The sequence below is a fragment of the Populus trichocarpa genome, chromosome 1, assembly GCF_000002775.5.
Source record: "Populus trichocarpa isolate Nisqually-1 chromosome 1, P.trichocarpa_v4.1, whole genome shotgun sequence".
Lineage (NCBI taxonomy): Eukaryota > Viridiplantae > Streptophyta > Magnoliopsida > Malpighiales > Salicaceae > Populus > Populus trichocarpa.
This window is the reverse complement of record NC_037285.2, coordinates 6,185,015-6,204,901: the sequence shown is the minus strand read 5'-3', so window position 1 is coordinate 6,204,901 and position 19,887 is coordinate 6,185,015. Positions and strand designations below refer to the sequence as shown.

The window sequence follows — 19,887 nt, the reverse complement described above, 5'->3', positions numbered from 1 at the left end:
ACTTTTAAATTTATAATATTATCCTTATTAGTCCTCAAATTCCCAATTTATGTTATTTTGATTCAATTTTTAAATTATTTTTAAAAAAAAAAAATTAGATTATGACACATATATATCAGTAGTTTAAAGGAACCGATTGATTTACATATCAGATTACAAATCGATAGAAATCATGGTTATTCTATAAGACTGCCAAAAACTTTCAAGATGAAAGTTATTTTATAGATGGTTAGTTTGAAATGTGAATCATATTGTTTATTCTTACCAGGATATAATTAGGGCTTTTTACCTGTTCCGGAAGCTCTGTGAGCAATCTCTCTGCTATCAATACATATATTTTTCACTTCATTTTTTCCTTGGATTCCTTCTCCAGGAAAATTTTGAAATTCCACTAGATCCTCAGGCTTTGGTTCCACTGAATGCCACCTTCCATAGTCGACTAGCACAGCTGCCATTGGATGACTTGATTTACTCTCGATGCTTGATACCCTGAGAAACTTGCATAAACATTACTTGCCAGTGAAGAGTAAAGTTCGCCAAAATTGAAGAATTATAGACCTAGTCTTTACCAATAAAGCAATGTGTATAAGCTGATATCATCGCAGAGATGTTGGAAATCTGTGACAACAAATTCACCTTTTGTTATGGTACCGGTTTTGTCGAAAGCCATTGCCTTAATCTTGCCCAGTGTTTCAAGATAGTACCCTCCCTTTGATCAGAAGACCAGCTGTTGCTGCCCTTGTAAGTGCACAAAAAGTTGCAACTGGTGTAGACAGGATAAGAGCACATGGACATGCACTGACGAAAACAACCAGTGCTAAGTAAAACCTGTGATCACGGTTATGAACTCGTAATGCTAATGGAATCACTGCTACGCCAGCCGGCATGAATATCACCGCTGCAAATCTGAACAAAAAAAATGAAAACTTTCCCACAAAATGAAAAAAATATGTTAGTAATGTTTTTTTATTAGAAAAAAAAACTTAGATCCTGTGAAAGTTAACCCAGTCTCTAATTAATTAATTAATTGAGAATTTGAGCTCCTTGGAAAAGTTGTTTATGGACTTTTGTTTTCCGGAGAAAACTCCCTTAAAACCCTTGAGGACCACCTTCTCTAAAATATCTGTCTTTGCCTTAAGTCAGGGGGCTCTGAGATTTTACTCTGTAATTTTAATGTATAGCTATCAATGACCTGAAACATGCAAATTAAAATTCAAAGTGTGAGCATTGAATTTCTTGTCAGTTTACACAATAGTGAGAGATAGATAAGAGAACAGATGTGGATCATTTCTTATTACTAAATAAACTTATGTTACAAAGTTATAGTTATTAATATTAAATTCAAAATACATACATATTGCACATATTTAAATATGTTAAGTGGTTTAATAAATTGGATGACAATGATGGATACATAAGACTTGACTTGCTATTTTCTTTATGGAAATAACGTTTGGAAAATCATGCCTTAATTTTGATAGCGATGGCAAAATCAAACAGTATCGTTAATAAAATAAACCACAAATAATAATATTTATAAAATACTTCTTGTCATTATCATGTCAACAAGTCTTTTTTTTTTTTCTATTTCTAAAGTAATTATTAGTATTTTTTGTAACACAATCAACAAGTAAAAGATGGATGCAGTGTCAAATGGGTCTATGAGACCATTGCTATCTGCATTTTTTCCATGATGTGGGTTAGTGGGATGGTATGCAAGATCATTATCATCTGCATTTTTTTCCATGATATAGACCATTGCTATCTGCATTTTTTCCAAGATGTGGGTTAGTGGGATGGTCTGTAAGATCATTGTCATCTGCATTTTTTCCACGATAGAGGCCAGTGGGATGGTCCATGAGACCATTGCTATCAAGCGTTTTTTGTTTTCTCTACGAGACGGGTCCATGAGAACATTGCCCTATAAGCTTGAGAAGGGGTACTATGCTTTAATTTCAATTTAGTGTATAAAAAGGAATTAAATGCTTAAGCATAAAAAATAAATCTCAAGCGTTAGAATGCAACCGCCTATTAGTTAATGGAAAATGGACCTTTGATTAATATATGACGCATCTTTCAATGGAAATTCAAATCCTTTACTAGAATTAGATACTCTCTTTCTCCAATATCCTTTTTTTTTTATTTGTTTTCTGGTTATATTTACTTTTTTTTATCAATATTCTTAACGTAAATTGCAATGTATTTTGAATCTTGAAGGATTGAGAGATGGGAGACAGAAAAGAAAGAGAGACAAGACAGTTCAGAAAAAAAAAAAAAAAGAACAATAGTGAGAGACAAATGAGAGAATAAAAATGGAGCAGTTTTTATTAACTAAATAAACTTTATAATTACTAATATTAAAATCAAAATATGTACATATTGCAAATATATATATATATATATATATATATATATATATATATATAGCTTAACAACATTAGTCAACTCTTAATATCTTTCATTTTGTATATATTAAAAGTAAATACTAAAACCTATTATATTAGTTAGTTATAATTATTCTAACTAATTCATATTTATTTTGGTATTGATGTCTCCATCTATTTACAGCCGGAGAAAAAAGAGTCACTTGCTTTTATTGTCTCTTCTTGGCTGGAAGATAAGAAATGCGAATATTCAGAGTTGTTTGAGTGTCACCCATTTTAGTAGATTTTTATTTTTCTTATATTAGTAAACCAATTGTTTTTTATTATATCAATTAAATACTTTTTTCTTGTTTTCTTTCATGGTGTGACTTTGATCAAATGAAATTGAGTTTGGGTTTTCCTCCTAAATAAATAATTGTTTTGAGGAATAAATAATTATCTCTCCATCAAGTTTTTGCCCCACCACTAAGATGGCTCACTATAGAGACAAATTTGGTCCATCTTTTAGTTTTTAATTCCACGGCTTTGGTTTGATTTATTTTCTGTCATTCTCCAAATATCTTCTTCATTGATAGACTTTTCCTGGATATGGCCCGGTTGGTACTGTGTTCCAAATGAAAATAGAATAAAATTTGATTTTTTTTATTTAAAATTATTTTTTAAATTTTTTGATATATTGATATTCAAAATATCAGTATCATATCAATCATATAAATTTTTTGATATACTTTCACTTTTTATTAATTTTAGTATATAAACTTTTATTTTCTCATATCATTGTTCCCATTTTTTGTATCATATCAATCATATATTTTCATAAAAAGTCCATCGGTTTTCATGTTTTTCCGATAATGTGATTTTGAAAAGAATTAAATTTTAATAAAAAAATAGGTATAAAATTACTTTATAATGGAGAAGATATAAATGGAGAAGTGCTGTGTACGTAGAAAGCAGTTTTTTTGTTTTTTTTATTTCTAAGCTTTCTAATTGAAAGGGAACGTTATACTGCTAGTGAAGTTGATGTGATTCCATTGTTTTTATCTTCTTTCTTGCCTTTTGAAACGACTTGGTCAGATTTTATTAAATTTTTAGTTTGCTCCTTGAGATTTCTCAATTTCATCTTCAAAGTTTAGTTTGTGACAATCCCCTTCTATAATTTCCATGCTTCATCCATTTATATAAGTAATTGTAACACACACACACACACATATATATATATATATATATATATCTCAGTACTGTTGCTTTTAAAGTTTATATAAAATATTTCATTCTCATCCCAAAAATATTAAAAAGTAGGAAAGAAAATCCAAATTAATAAAAATAAAAGGTATGTGAACCTTCAAGTGCCACCCATTTTATTACATAGACCAGATATTTATCAATCGCTTCACCACCGTGAGTTATATTTTTTTTAATTAACATGTTTTTTATTTAAAAAAATTAAATGAAAAACAAATACACACAAATATAATCAAATATATTTGTAATGGTGGTTTTTTCCACGGGGTGGGTCCGTGAAGTCCTTTATAAAAGCCTGAACCTCCTCGCTAGCTGCCCTCTATAACAAATATTGATCACCATTTATATTTGATATTAAGATGGGGCTATTAATTCAGACGTTGATGGCGTTAGTAACCATGGTTTTCTTGGAAGGATGGCAGCCTCTTGATTGCTTGAAAATATACGTTTTTTTTTTAGTTTAAATTATTAACATGGGGCTATTATTGTTACTTTTTATTTAATCACTACAACATTATCCAGTTTTACCGACGGACTCATTCCGTCGGTGACAGCAATGCAATCCGTCGGTGAAAATAATACCGACGGACTCACCGACGGAACCCGTCCGTCGGTATAACAGTCGTCGGTAAATCCCATTTCCGTCGCTAATTCTGTCGCAAATAAAAAAAACCACCCACCGACGGTAATACAGACGGATACGCGCGCGCCGAAAAAAAGTTTCCCGCGGGAACATTACCGACGGAAACTCCGTCGGTAATTTCAAGGGTAATTACCGACGGCATTACCGACGGATGTTCCGTCGGTAATTATGGCATGGCTTGTAATTTTGTTGCAACTCTCTGTGTAATACCGACGGATATTATCCGTCGGTAATGCCGTCGGAATTTAATCCCCGACGGATAATATCCGTCGGTGATGCCGTCGGTAAAGATGGCATGGATGGTAATTTTTCGGCAACTCTCTGTTAAATACCGACGGATAATATCCGTCGGTAGGTATTTAAAATATATATAAAAAATAATTTATTAATTGTAAAAAACCTTAATAAACAAATAAAAATGCATTAAACATTAAAAATGTAAAAGTAATAATATTCATTACAAATGTAATGTGTTGAAAAAACAAAATTAAACTAGAATAGCGGCGGAGCTAGAGGAGGAGGCGGAGGAGGAGGAGGCTGGTTGTTCCCGGGACCATACGGCCAAAAAGAAGTTGCACAAGTATCGTCACCCATCTTTGATCTCATCTCCATGATCCATTCGACAACTCTCTGTTAAATACCGACGGATATTATCCGTCGGTATATCCGTCGGTAGGTATTTAAAATATATATAAAAAATAATTTATTAATTGTAAAAAACCTTAATAAACAAATAAAAATGCATTAAACATTAAAAATGTAAAAGTAATAATATTCATTACAAATGTAATGTGTTGAAAAAACAAAATTAAACTAGAATAGCGGCGGAGCTAGAGGAGGAGGCGGAGAAGGAGGAGGCTGGTTGTTCCCGGGACCATACGGCCAAAAAGAAGCTGCACAAGTATCGTCACCCATCTTTGATCTCATCTCCATGATCCATTCGACAACTCTCTGTTAAATACCGACGGATATTATCCGTCGGTATATCCGTCGGTAGGTATTTAAAATATATATAAAAAATAATTTATTAATTGTAAAAAACCTTAATAAACAAATAAAAATGCATTAAACATTAAAAATGTAAAAGTAATAATATTCATTACAAATGTAATGTGTTGAAAAAACAAAATTAAACTAGAATAGCGGCAGAGCTGGAGGAGGAGGCGGAGGAGGAGGAGGCTGGTTGTTCCCGGGACCATACGGCCAAAAAGAAGCTGCACAAGTATCGTCACCCATCTTTGATCTCATCTCCATGACTATTTGACGGAGCTCATCATAATTCGTCGAGAGTTGTTGATATTGTTGTTTCAACGCAATGAACTCCTCAGACTGGGTGTTCGATACTGATGGAGAGCTTCCAACAGTTGAGACACTACGAGTCGAACGCAAGTTGTCAGCCGTAGTGTTGGAGAGCCCGTAGACCCTATTTTTATCGGGTCCATCAGACGATCCCGCCTCCATCCACAAATCTAGATCGAAATCTGGATGGGTCGACGGATTGTCCCCATATCTCTCCCTCAACCGGCTATTATAGGTCTCCTGAAAATTCCATCGGTAAAAAAATCATCAAATGCAATTCAAGATGCAATTCAAGAAAATAATAACTTACAAAATAAAATGAATGAACGAACATACCACGAAGTGCTGAGCACGGTTGTCCACGAACTGCTGCACCCCTTTTTGGCGGTCTTGACTCCGCACATGCGTCTCTAGAAACAGCTCCATTGGACTCGGTTCACGTCCAAGAGACGCAGCCTGTAAGGAAAAAATAGGTTGAAAGTTAAATATATTATAAGGAACGACAAATTAATTAACAATATATTTCAATAAAATTAATCTTACCATCCGCTTTGCATGTGCGCTGAATGGGACGGATCCGCCAGTGTGCGTGGTCACCGAACCATGAATTTGCCGGTTCCGGATGTCGGCGCTGAACTGTGAGCGCCGTGAGAACCGCTCTGAGGTCACGTGCTCAATATATGCCATCCATATTTCCCCCGAGATGAATGGCGGTTTGAATTCCTGCCAAACCGCCACCTCATTCCATCCTTCAAGACCGTTATCCCTCGCATGTCTTTTTGATTTTTTTTGGGTGTCATACCAAAAATCACGCAACCTACTTCCATAGTAACAAATTAGAATTTAAAACATTAAATTATAAAACAAAAATAAATATTATTTTCGATGTTACCTAGTTGCCGCGTGATTCTCCCATACCCTCCTCACAACATTGTTGTCCGCCCTATCCCACTCAAATTTGTTCTGTGTATATAAATAATTCATATAAAATAAAAATAGTACAAGATATAAAATTATAAAAATCATTTATTAAAATTAAGCTGGAAACTAAAAATTAACACCGACCTGAAATCGCTTAAACCATGCATCGATATTAGGTTTCCACTCAGGATGTTTGGAAACCTGGCTCCATTGAAACAATGGAATCTCCATCGACGATTTAAACGCCAATGTTATAGTCCTTGCAGCCTCAATGTTTGTGAACCTGAAATTAAATAAAAGTAGTAATTAATATTAATTAGTTGTTCATAAATTATGTTATAAGTATATAAAAAAAAACTAAAACCTAAACAAACTTACATTGAGAGGTCATCCTTCCATTGTGCCTGGTACTTGCGGGTGAATTGACCCCGCTGTGAAGGCACACCGCTTTTGCGCTGTGAAACCGCGCTAGAAGAGGCAACATCACAAGTTGGCGTAGATTCCTCGTCGTGATCAGCACCTAAGGATACGTCCTCCTCGCTGCTAGAAGAACTAGCTGCAACCGTCTTCTGACGACGTGCTGTAGATTTCATTCTACGCATCTACACAAATGTATACGAATAATTACATAATTAACTTCGATTATTTAAAAAAAAAATTCGACAGAGGGTCCCAAGTTGTCGACAAAATCATATTACACTTCCAATTTTATTTCACATCCCGATCCAATCATCCTGGATCTCAACCCAACTCATCATCATCAACACAACATTTTATTCAATAACATCATATAGAATTACAACTATGAACATTCATTTAATTAGTTTATCCTAAATTAAGATAAACTAATTAAATGCAATTCTATATATAAATTAACATTTTTAAAATAAATCAACAATAACAATTATATTTATAAACTAACATTTTTAACATAAATTCAACAATAACAATTATAGCAATACAAACAATAATATCCTAAATTAAGATAAACTAATTAAATGCAATTCTATATATATAAATTAACATTTTAAAAATAAATCAACAATAACAATTATATTTATAAACTAACATTTTTAACATAAATTCAACAATAACAATTATAGCAATACAAACAATAATATCCTAAATTAAGATAAACTAATTAAATGCAATTCTATATATATAAATTAACATTTTTAAAATAAATCAACAATAACAATTATATTTATAAACTAACATTTTTAACATAAATTCAACAATAACAATTATAGCAATACAAAAAATAATATCAAAACTAAAAAACTAAAATTAATAAATAAAATTAAAAAACTAAAAAACACTACACAACACACAACATAAACACAAAACAAACAATACACAAAACTAAAAAACATTATATCAATTCAAAATAAATTTGGGAATAAAAAATGCTTACCTTAATAATGTGTTGAATTTAAGATTTTATCTACAAACAATATACAAACAATCCTTTCTGTTCTTTCTGTACCTATGGTTATGTGGCAAGAAACGACGGTGACAGTTAAAAAAAGAAATTTTACCCCCGTTTGTTAGCGTGAATGCCTTGTTGTTCTCCATACAATATGGACATGCTAGCTTTCCATGCGTGCTCCAACCAGAAACCATTCCATAAGTTGGGAAATCATTGATAGTCCACATCAAAGCCGCTCTCATAACAAAATTTTGTTTCCTCGAGATGTCATAAGTCAAAGCTCCAGAGGACCACAACTGCGTCAACTCATCAATCAACGGACGAAGACAAACATCTATATTCCACCCCGGACTGCTCGGACCTGGTATGACCATAGATAAAAACATGAACTCCGGCCTCATACACATCCCTGGTGGCAAGTTATAAACCGTCAGTATGACCGGCCAACAAGAATAAGGAGCAGCAAATGACCTGAATGGGTTGAATCCGTCTGTACACAACCCAAGATGCACGTTCCTTGATTCAGCTGAAAAGGGAGGATGCATACTGTTAAAGTGTTTCCAGGCTTCACCGTCAGAAGGATAAACCATCACTCCATCAACCGCATGGTGTGATTGGTGCCATGTCATGTGCTCAGCAGTCCTTGGTGACATGAATAACCTCTGCAGTCTAGGTGTGATTGGGAAGTATCTAAGTTTTTTATATACCACGAGAGTCTTCCCTTTACCAGTTCTGGGTTTGTAACGGGAATGCCCGCATGTCATGCACTCGGTCATCTCAGCATTTTCAAGGTAGTATAACATGCAGAAGTTAGGGCATATATCAATTTTCTGGTATCCTAAACCGAGGGGTTTCATCATGGACTTGGCAACATAGAAGTTCTCTTTCAGCCTGTTCCCTTCAGGTAAAATGCTTCTCGCCCATTCAATAATCTTGTCATAACCGGCCTCACTCAACCCGTGATTTGACTTGATGGTGAACACCTGTGCTACGGCTGATAATTTACTGTGGTTCGTGCAGCCATCCTATAATGGTTCGTCAGAATCTCTCAACAGATCAAAAAACCTTGCTGCATCTGCATTAGGTTCTTCTTCTACGATTGGACATTCCCTGACATTATCTTCACTCATTCTCATTGCATCCATAACCATATTCCTGTAAGGATTACTGTTCTCATTTCCAACTTCATGCATGTTACTAGCACTAGAAGTTGACCCAACCACCTGTTCTTCCATGCTCTCATCAGGAACAAATAGTTCTCCGTGAGCATACCAACACATGTAATCTTCCATGAACCCTTTGGTTAGAAGATGCATCGTTACAACATCTTGATGCAGAAACTTTAAATTTTTACACTTCCTGCATGGACACCTAATACCGCCATCAGTAAAATTCCTCGGAATAGATGTTGCGAAATTAATAAAACCCCGGACACCGTTACAATAATCCATCCTCCGCAATCCTTGGGGTGAGTCCCGATAGATCCATGAACGATCATCCATGACTTCTATTGAACCTCTATAAAACATAACAAAAATATTGGTTTTCCCCGACATTATCCAACAAACTAAAACAACACTTATGTTAAATATTCATTATCAATTATCAACTATCAACGTTCATACATACAAATTTATACATATATAAATTTACAGAATTAATCACAACTTCGAAATATAATTGATAACAATTAAACAAGACACTTAAACAAGCTATTAATTATTTATTTCATCACAACGACACATTTAATTCGGTGTAATTCAAACAAAATTTCAACAATTTACAAACAAATATAATTTGACAAAATCTAAAACAACCTATAACAACTATAAAATTATACATTCATACTACAAGTTTCTTTGACAATTAACAATTAAACAAGTACAAACGTTAACAAAATACATATACTAAAACAATAAAATTCACAATTAAATATTAAAACTAAAAAGGATAGATTTACTTACAAAAAAATGATAAAATCTACAAGAAACGGATATTGTGACCACGTACAATATATAAGAAACTTGAGTGCTCGTGTTGAGAATAGTGGAGAGTTTGGGATAGGTGTTTGGTTGCAGTTTGGGAGGGGAGAGGTGGGATGGGAAAGAAGAAGAAGGAGAAACAGAGGAAGAGAGTGTCGGCAGATGGGGGCATATAATGGTTTTTTCCGTCGGTGACAGCGCCACGTCACTGTACGGCCATCTCAGTTTGAATCCCTCGGTAATTTCCATCGGTAAAATCGCTTGACGTCACCATGCCGTTGCGTATTTCCAGACGAACTGTATATTCCATCGGCGAAACCGACGGTATATACCGACGGAAATATTCCGTCGGTATATACCGATGGAATTACCGACGGAATTAGTCCGTCGGTATATACCGACAGATTTGGAGACGGAATTATGTCCGTCGGTATAAATTACCGACGGAATTAGTCCGTCGGTATATACCGACAGATTTGGAGACGGAATTATGTCCGTCGGTATAAATTACCGACGGAAAAATTCCGTCGGTAATTCCATTGCTTTTCTCCGGTTTTCTGGTAGTGAATAAACTGTAATGCTAATTGTTGTAACCCATTTTTGGGTCCCCACACAAAAATAAAAATAAATATATAAATATATAGCTGGAAGAAATTAGAAAAAATAATAGGAGGTTGGAGCGCTCAGAAAAGGATCAGAAAAATTGATTAAGGAGGTTCAAAAATACAAGGATTGAAATTTTTACAGTATATACTTGAATGATGAGAGCCTTGTGGGAAAAGAAAATTTAACTGGAAGAGAAAAGTCCAAAATTGGATGTTTATGGACTTAATTGGATTTTATTGAAGGTTTAATTGAATTTATAGAGGGTTGATTGCAAGAAAAATTGATTTTTAAGTCAATTTGAGCTTTAATTGGAAGAAATTAAAGTTCTGGGGTCAAATTATAATTTTTGAGAGTTGATTTGGTTAAATCAGGGGCCAAATTGAAGAAATTAAAAGTTTATTGATCAATTGAGGGTTAAATTGCATAAATCAGAGGCCAAGGATCAAAGTGGAAAACGCGGCCAACTATAAGGGCGGATACCGAAATTTGCAGGGATGCAATTCGAAAAAAGATGCCTGCCAAAGCCGCCCCCCATACGGTCTCATGATGAAAGTGGAAAACGCGTTTTTCATAAAACGGCGCCGTTTCATGTTAAAAAAAAAAAGTGCAGAACAGTGTCGTTTTGAACGACACTGTTCCCCTTTCTCCTTCCCCTGGATGTGTAGCAGGGGAAGGCAATTTTTCTTCTTTCCTCGTTGAACCCGACACGCCACATGCCTGCCAAAGCCACCCCCCATACGGTCTCATGATGAAAGGTCGAGGGAGTCGCGCCTTGCCAGTCGCACCTACTGGCCAACCGACCGGCGCTGCCCCTCTCCCCATGCAGCCATAATGAGGCCCCGCTCCCTTTGCCCCCTATAAATGGAGACTGAACGCCAGCACGCGAGGGGAGAAAAAAAGGAGGGAGGAACAGAGGAGAGAGGACAAAACAGGGGGGCTGGGGGGAGAACAAACGGAGAGGAAACAGAGAGAAACAGAAAACGAACCGAGGAGAGAGAACGAACCAAACAAAAAGGGAACCACTGATAAACTCAAATGGAGAGGAAGGAAAAGCTTGAAACGGGGTAGGAAACTTGACAACAAACTGGGAGGATAAAGGGAAACCACCGAAAACGAAAGAAGAGGAAGGCATACGGAGGAGAAGGGAAGAGCAGTAACCTCACCCTCCACCGTTTGAAACAGCAGCACCGCCGCTTAGAGCCGCCGTCCATGAGCCACGACACCGCCACCGGCCTCCACCACAGCACCACCAGCGAAGCATTCCGATCAGCAAGCCGCCGCCTCCTCCGTGCTAGGTAAGTTCTTCTTCCCCTCCATTGTTTGCATTTTTTGTTGGTTCATTCCTGCATGCAGATTAGCGTTCTGCATGCAGGAGGGGAGGGGGAAAAATAATTCCCCCTCCCCCACGTCAGATATGTCGCTGGGCCAGGCTGATTCTGGCCCAGCATTTGTTTTTTTCTTCTCTGGGCCAGTCCGGTTCTGGCCCAGCTATATTGTCTTCTGGGCCGGATCTGGCCCAGATTAAAAAGGAGAGTTTTTTGGGCCGAGACCGGCCCAACCCATTTTGGGCCGAGTCTAGCCCAACCCTTTTGGGGCTGCGTCCGGCCCAGCCCACATAATATTTTATATTATTTATATATATATGGATATATATCAAAAAAAAAAATTAAAGAAATATTATGAAAAATCCTTGAAAAATATTGTTGATTTTCCTGCATATTTTTATCAAAAATTGCCTAATATTGGTTTGTATTTTTATACCGTAAAGATACAAATCCAGTATTAAAATACCCGGTTTTCGTCAAAAAATTTTAAAAAATAAAAAATGTTTTGCTTTCAAAAATTCTGAAAAATCCTTAAAGAATAGTGTTGATTTTCTTGCATATTTTTATCAAAATTACTTAATATTGGTTTGTATTTTTATACCGTAAAGATACAAATCCAGTATTAAAATACCCGTTTTTTTCGTAAAAAAAAAACAAATACATAAAAAAAAATGTTTTTGGTTTTAATGCATACGGCCTAGTCTCTCCAAAATAAAAATAATAATAATAAAAAAAGCATCACATCATATTTTCCTACAACAAAAGAAATTTCAAGAAATATATATATTAACATGCATTTTGGCTTTAACAACAAGTTTGTTAGAACCACGAGAACTAGGCCAATATTTCAAAAATTCCAAAAAAATTATTGTGTTTTCTTTTAGTATTTGGGGTTACAATCTTATACGTAAGATGTATTTCGAATATTAAATTCTTTTGTTAACGTCAGAATTACCCATTAAGATAAGGATCTCCTTACCAAGGAGGACTTTTCTTGAACCATACCAACAACCAGGAAAACACGAAAAGACCTTAGATTTTATCAGACAATAAAACAATGCAGCTTACCTTAGGTAAGGCGTATTTGGGGTGCTAATACCTTCCCTTTACGCAACCAGTCCCTGTACCCGATCTCCGAGACCAGTTAGGGTTCCTAGTGACCAAAATACTAGGTGGCGACTCCCATTTTTCACCAACAAAAGACAATATTTTCTTGTCTCCCAATATTTGCCAAATAGATATAAATAGATTTACATTTTAGATTTAAAGTGGGAAATATATATTTTTCGCCGCGACGCCGCACTCGTGCGACACTAATAAAAACTCCTTTTGTTTTGAGAACAAAGAAAAATTACATAATTCAAAAAACATATTTTACTTTTATAATTTTATTTATTGTTTCTTTTTGTTAATATTTATTTTTATTATCTTATAATTGACTAAAAATTTCCAAAATTTTCTTATAACAATGTTCGAGAAATATCACTAGTTTTAACTATCCTTAATTTGTGACAATAATATAGGTAAAACTATAAACAAAGTGAAGAAAATAGAACAAACTATAGTTTTAACTACCCTTAATTTATGACAATAATATAGGTAAAACTATAAACAAATTGAAAAAAATAGAACAAACTATAGTTTTAACTACCTACTAATTAATTCCTTGAGGAGGAAGAGTGGGAGATTCTCAATTTTTTGAAAGGCTACTATTGTACTATTTATCATGGAAATCCCTTGAATTTATTCACATCAAATTTAAAATTTAGAGAAATTAAATCTATGATTTACTTATAAATAAATTTTATTGTTAACATTCTTATTACTCTATAGTTAATTTATATAAACCATGTTTCTGGTATTGATGTCTCCATTCATTTACAGCCGGAGAAAAGAACGTCACCTGCTTTTATTGTTTCTTCTTGCCTGCAAAATAAGATATGTGAACATTCAGAGCTATCCGACTCCACCTATTTTAGTAGGTTTTTATTTTTCTTATATTAACATACCAACTTTTTTTTATTATTATATCAATTAAATACCTTTTTTTCTTGTTTTCTTTGATGGTGTGACTGTGACTTTGATCAAATGAAATTGAGTTCGGATTTTCTTCTATAATAAATAATTATTTTGATAAATAAATAATTATGTCTCCATCAAGTTTTTGCCCCACCACTAAGATGGCTCACTACAATGACAAATTTGGTCAATCTTTTGGTTTGATTTATTTTCTGTCATTCTTCGAATATCTTCGTTTTTTGATAGACTTTTCCTGGATATGCCCCGACTGGCCAAATAAAAATTGGATAAAATTTTATTTTTTATTTAAATTTTTTTTTTATATTTTTTATAAGTACTTAGCCGTCATGCATTTTTTTCCCCCAGGATGGGTCCGACAGACAATCACCATCATGCATTTATAAGTTCGTGAGACCATTTCCATATGCGCTTTGGTCCCCGATAGCGTAGCTTTTCCTCGAGATGAGCCCGTGAGACCATTTCCATCTGCACATTGGTCCCCTGAGACCGTTGCCATCATGCATTTTTCCTCGAGGTGAGGCCGCGAGACCATTTCCAACCATCATGTGTTTTTTCCACGAGATGGGTAATTCGTAAGCTTGTTTAATTATTGTTCCTTAATTAAGAAGGGATAATATACTTTGATTTAAACATATTAATGTGGTTTAATATAAATGATTTTTATAAACAAGTATGGGAATGATAATATTAAAAATATTATTGTTTCAATAATTGAGAGACAAATTAAAAAAAACCTATAGTTTTAATACCAAGCGAGAAATATCACTAGTTTTAACTATTCTTAATTTGTGACAATAATATAGATAAAATTATAGACAACGTGAAGAAAATAGAACAAACTAACCACCCACTAATTAATTCTTGAGGAGGAAGAGTGGGAGATTCTGAAAGGCTAATATTATACTATTTATCTTGTAAATCCCTTGAATTTATTCACACCAAATTTAAATAAAATTTAGAGACATTAAATCTATGATTTATTTATAAATAAATCTTATTGTTAATATTCTTATTATTCCATAGTTACTTTATGTAAACCTTACATTTAATTATCCTGTAAACAAATTTATGGTCAGACACTAGTTTATCAAGTACTTAAATAGAAAAAAAAAATCAATTAGAGTACTTGAATGAAAAAAATATTAAATATAAGTATTTTACATATCTTTATTATTCATAAATTAAAAATAAAATAAAATCAATCCAAACTCATCTAAAAAAAATTAACTATGACATCATCATCATTATGATAATAGAATTAATAAAGATATTTTATTTTATCAGATTTCATGAAAAATAAATATTCAAATTGAAAAAAAAAAACAATTGTTGTCCATGAGACCATTTGATGATTTCTCTCTTCTATGTTTACTAAAAATTTAAAAATAATAAAAATAATTTTTAATATCGTGCATTTTTTTCCCCATAAGGTGGGTCCGAGAGAATATTTCCATCATGCATTTTTTCCTAAAAGATATTCAGATTAAAAGTATTATAAAAAGAAAGTACTATAATTTTCATGCTTCATCCGTTTATATAAGTAAAGAGTCACACAATATATATGAATAAATCTCAGAGTTTTTTTTTAAGTTTATATAAAATATTTCATTCTCATCCAAAAAATATTAAAAAGTAAGAAAGAAAAGACAACTTAATAAAAATAAAAACAGAAAATATGACAAAATTTGAGAGAATTAATTCTTCTAGAAATCCTCAAATTCTATTCACTTAATTCTCATTCATCAACAATAACTAATATTTAAAGAAGTGATCAGTAGTGTTAAAAAAAAAAAAACTTGTCATGTTTCTTTTAAGATATTCAGATTAAAAGTATTATAAAAAAAAAAGAAAAGAGATTATATATATTGAACAAAAATGTTAAATGAATGAATTCAGATATTATGAATTATGTATTAAAATAAAATAAAAAAAGTTGTTTTTAAAATATTTTTTTAAATTAATTTTAATATCAATATATCATAACGATAAAAAAAAATATAAAAGATAATTTGAAAAAAAAACATTATTTAACAAAAAACACGATTTTAAATTTATTCGTAAACAATCTTTTAGTTTAAGAAATGAAGCTTCTAACTTACGTGGCTGCTAAGTGTGTTTTTCATAAAGATATTTTTTAAAATTACTGAGATTTTTTTTCAGATTTTTTTTTAAATTTATTTTGCTTAAGAAAGTCATGAACATTGAATTATATATATTTATTCTCCACGAGGGGATGTGTCCGCTGCCATCATGCAGTGTTTTTTGCACGGCATGGGTCCGTGAAGTCCTCTATAAAAGCCTTAACCTCCTCGCTGCCATTCGCAACAATTAATATTGTAATAGTTGATAATAATTAAGATGGGGCTGTTCCTTCAGGTGTTGACGGTGTTAGTGATAACGGTTTCGCTGCAAGGATGGGTGCCTCTTGGTTGCTTGGAGGAAGAGAGGATCGCTCTGTTGCACCTCAAAGATGCTCTTAACTATCCCAACGGCACCTCCCTTCCCTCCTGGAGAATAGCCCACGCCAACTGTTGTGATTGGGAACGTATTGTCTGCAACAGCAGTACAGGTCGAGTCACCGAACTCTATCTTGGGAGCACAAGGAATGAGGAACTGGGAGATTGGTACCTAAATGCCTCCTTGTTTCTTCCTTTCCAACAACTCAACATTCTTTACTTGTGGGGTAATCGTATAGCTGGTTGGGTTGAGAAGAAAGGTTTGCTCTCTTAAGTATTACAAAATATTTAGATTAGTTTTATTTTTTTAGAATTAATCAAATAAGGTGTTGTTTAATTAGTATCATTAATTTTGGTTCTCTATGGAAGAAAATAGAAAGCATATTTAGTAAAAAGGAGTAATTTGTTTAATTCCTTACATTATTAATATAATCATCTCCTTGCAGCTTTACCTGTAAATGCATATTCATAACGAACACTAAGCCAGTGATGATGGAAGCAATGGACAAGTAGTAAATTATAATCTTTCTTTCAACCTCTTTACATGAATTCATCGTGCCAATTACATGCCTCTTCATCGATAATAATTAAGTTACTCCAATAATATCTTTTTTTTATTCTTTACATGAAGTCTTTATTTATTTATTTTTTATTTGTTTATATAGGTGGTTATGAGTTACAGAAATTGAGCAATTTGGAGATCCTTGACTTGGAATCTAATAGCTTCAATAACAGTATTCTATCATTTGTGGAGGGGCTTCCGTCTCTCAAATCACTGTATTTAGATTATAATAGACTGGAGGGGTCAATAGATTTGAAAGGTTAGTTTTTTTATATACTATTATTTTTATAAATATTAAATTTAATTAACACAATTATCTATTAAATTTAATTTCAAAAAACACTATTAATGAGTATTGTATTAATTTTTTTATATATAAATATCAAGAATCTTTGACCAGCTTGGAGACCTTGAGTCTGGGCGGCAACAATATTAGCAACTTGGTAGCCTCAAGAGGTAATTAGTAACACATTCACATTATCTACCTGGCTGGTAGCATCATGAAGATAATATTAATTATTATTGTTTCTTCCCTAACTAACTTGCAGGTCCAAGCAACTTGAGGACTCTATACCTAGAAAATATCACAACCTATGGAAGTAGCTTCCAGTTACTGCAATCATTAGGAGCATTCCCAAACCTCACAACACTTTCTCTGGAATACAACGATTTTAGAGGAAGAATATTAGGTGACAGTAAGTTATGTATATATATATATATATATATATATATATATATAGTGATGTTTATATATTTGGGTTTTATTGAAAAATTCAATTTGCTACTTTTGAACAAACAGAGTTGCAAAATTTAAGCTCATTGGAAAGTTTGTATCTAGACCGGTGTTCTCTAGATGAACACTCTCTTCAAAGCCTTGGAGCACTGCCTTCTCTAAAAAATCTGTCATTGCAAGAAGTTAATGACACTATATCTTCTGGAGGTAAATTAACAAATTTCAACTCCACTATTACTTATCATTGATCATTTTATTTCTCTTTATACCAGCTACAATTAGGTGTCTGTATAGATTTTCTCTTTTATGTTTTAGCAACCTATCAAACAAGTCTTGGAGAGACAATTAAATCTCAAATTTAGAAATTAACTCAATTGAAATCTTTATTATTTTAAAATTCTACCATCCATTTAATATAAATAATATTTCAATTTAATTTTGCCCCCTTCCTCTCTCTCTCAACACCATTTTAGTGTAATGTAAATAAGATATAAAATAAATAACAATAATTTCGTTAATGAAAAGGTAACTTCATACATAGATAGTGCTATTTTTAGGAGGAGAATAAATTAACAATGGTGTATTTTTATTTTTTGGGTTAGACGTATAAAAAATCCTTCTCTTAAATGGATAGTACAATTTATACACTTACCTTATGTTTTTAGTTTTTTTAGCCATGATTAATAAGTAATGAATTATTTCTAATTTTAATTCCTTCTACGCTAATATAATTTCTTGTTTAATTGATCGTGGCAGCCTTCCTTGATCTCAAGAACTTGGAATACTTGGATTTGAGTTACATTACTCTCAATAATAGCATCTTCCAAGCCATCAGAACAATGACCTCTCTTAAAACATTGAACTTGATGGGTTGCAGTCTAAATGGCCAAATACCTACAACCCAAGGTAAGGTTGATCACTCTTGCTCTTTCATTTCCTTTATAATTAATTCCTTCTACGTGATTATAATTTCTTGTTTAATTGATTGTGGTAGGCTTCCTTAATCTCAAGAACTTGGAATACTTGGATTTGAGTGACAATACTCTCGATAACAACATCTTACAAACCATCGGAACGATGACCTCTCTCAAAACTTTAAGCTTGTCGAGCTGCAAACTAAACATCCAAATACCTACAACCCAAGGTAAGGTTGATGACTCTTACTCTCTCTCTATAGGTTATATATTTTTCATTAGACACTCGGAGTTTTAATTTTCTCTAAATTATAATGTGATCAGGCCTTTGTGACTTAAATCATCTCCAAGTGCTATATATGTATGACAATGATCTCAGTGGTTTCTTGCCTCCGTGTCTGGCAAATTTGACTTCCCTTCAACGACTAGATCTCTCTTACAATCACTTCAAGATCCCTATGTCATTGAGACCATTATACAACCTTTCAAAACTCAAGTCTTTTGATGGTTCAAGTAATGAAATATTCGCAGAAGAAGATGATCATAATCTAAGTCCAAAGTTCCAGTTAGAGTCCCTTTATTTGAGCAGTATTGGACAAGGTGCGAGAGCATTACCCAAGTTCCTTTACCATCAGTTCAATCTGCAATTTTTGGATCTTACAAACATCCAAATACAGGGAGAGTTTCCAAATTGGTTGATTGAGAACAACACATACCTGCAAGAACTTCATTTAGAAAATTGTTCTCTTTCGGGTCCATTCTTGTTGCCAAAGAATTCTCATGTGAATTTGTCAATCCTAAGTATATCCATGAATCACTTCCAAGGCCAAATCCCTTCAGAAATCGGAGCTCATTTGCCAGGGTTAGAAGTTTTATTTATGTCTGACAATGGTTTCAATGGAAGCATTCCTTTCTCGTTAGGTAACATTAGCTCGCTGCAATGGTTAGACCTGTCCAACAACATTTTGCAAGGGCAGATCCCTGGATGGATAGGGAATATGTCTTCTCTTGAATTCTTGGATTTATCAGGGAATAATTTCTCTGGTCGTTTACCACCTAGATTCGGCACTTCTTTTAATTTGAGATATGTTTATTTGTCTAGAAATAAGTTGCAAGGGCCGATCGCAATGACATTTTATGACTCCTCTAAGATATTCGCATTAGATCTTTCCCATAATAATTTCACTGGTACAATTCCAAAATGGATTGACAGGCTATCTAACTTGAGATTTTTACTCTTGAGTTATAACAATCTTGAAGGTGAAATCCCAATTCAATTATCCAGGTTGGACCAATTGATCCTGATTGATCTTTCTCATAACCACCTTTCTGGTAACATCCTCTCTTGGAT

At 33.4% G+C, this 19,887-nt stretch overlaps 1 protein-coding gene across 1 annotated transcript in view; it reads left to right on the top strand.

Moving 5' to 3' along the window:
• The first annotated feature begins 16,130 nt into the window (after positions 1-16,130).
• The window catches only part of LOC18101646 (receptor like protein 21), a 246,832-nt gene continuing 243,075 nt past the window's right edge, over positions 16,131-19,887 (top strand). Inside the window, exon 1 of the mRNA XM_052446823.1 lies at positions 16,131-16,334. Coding sequence (XP_052302783.1) covers positions 16,230-16,334 — 105 coding nt within the window. The 5' untranslated portion in view covers positions 16,131-16,229. The remainder of the gene's footprint in view (positions 16,335-19,887) is intronic.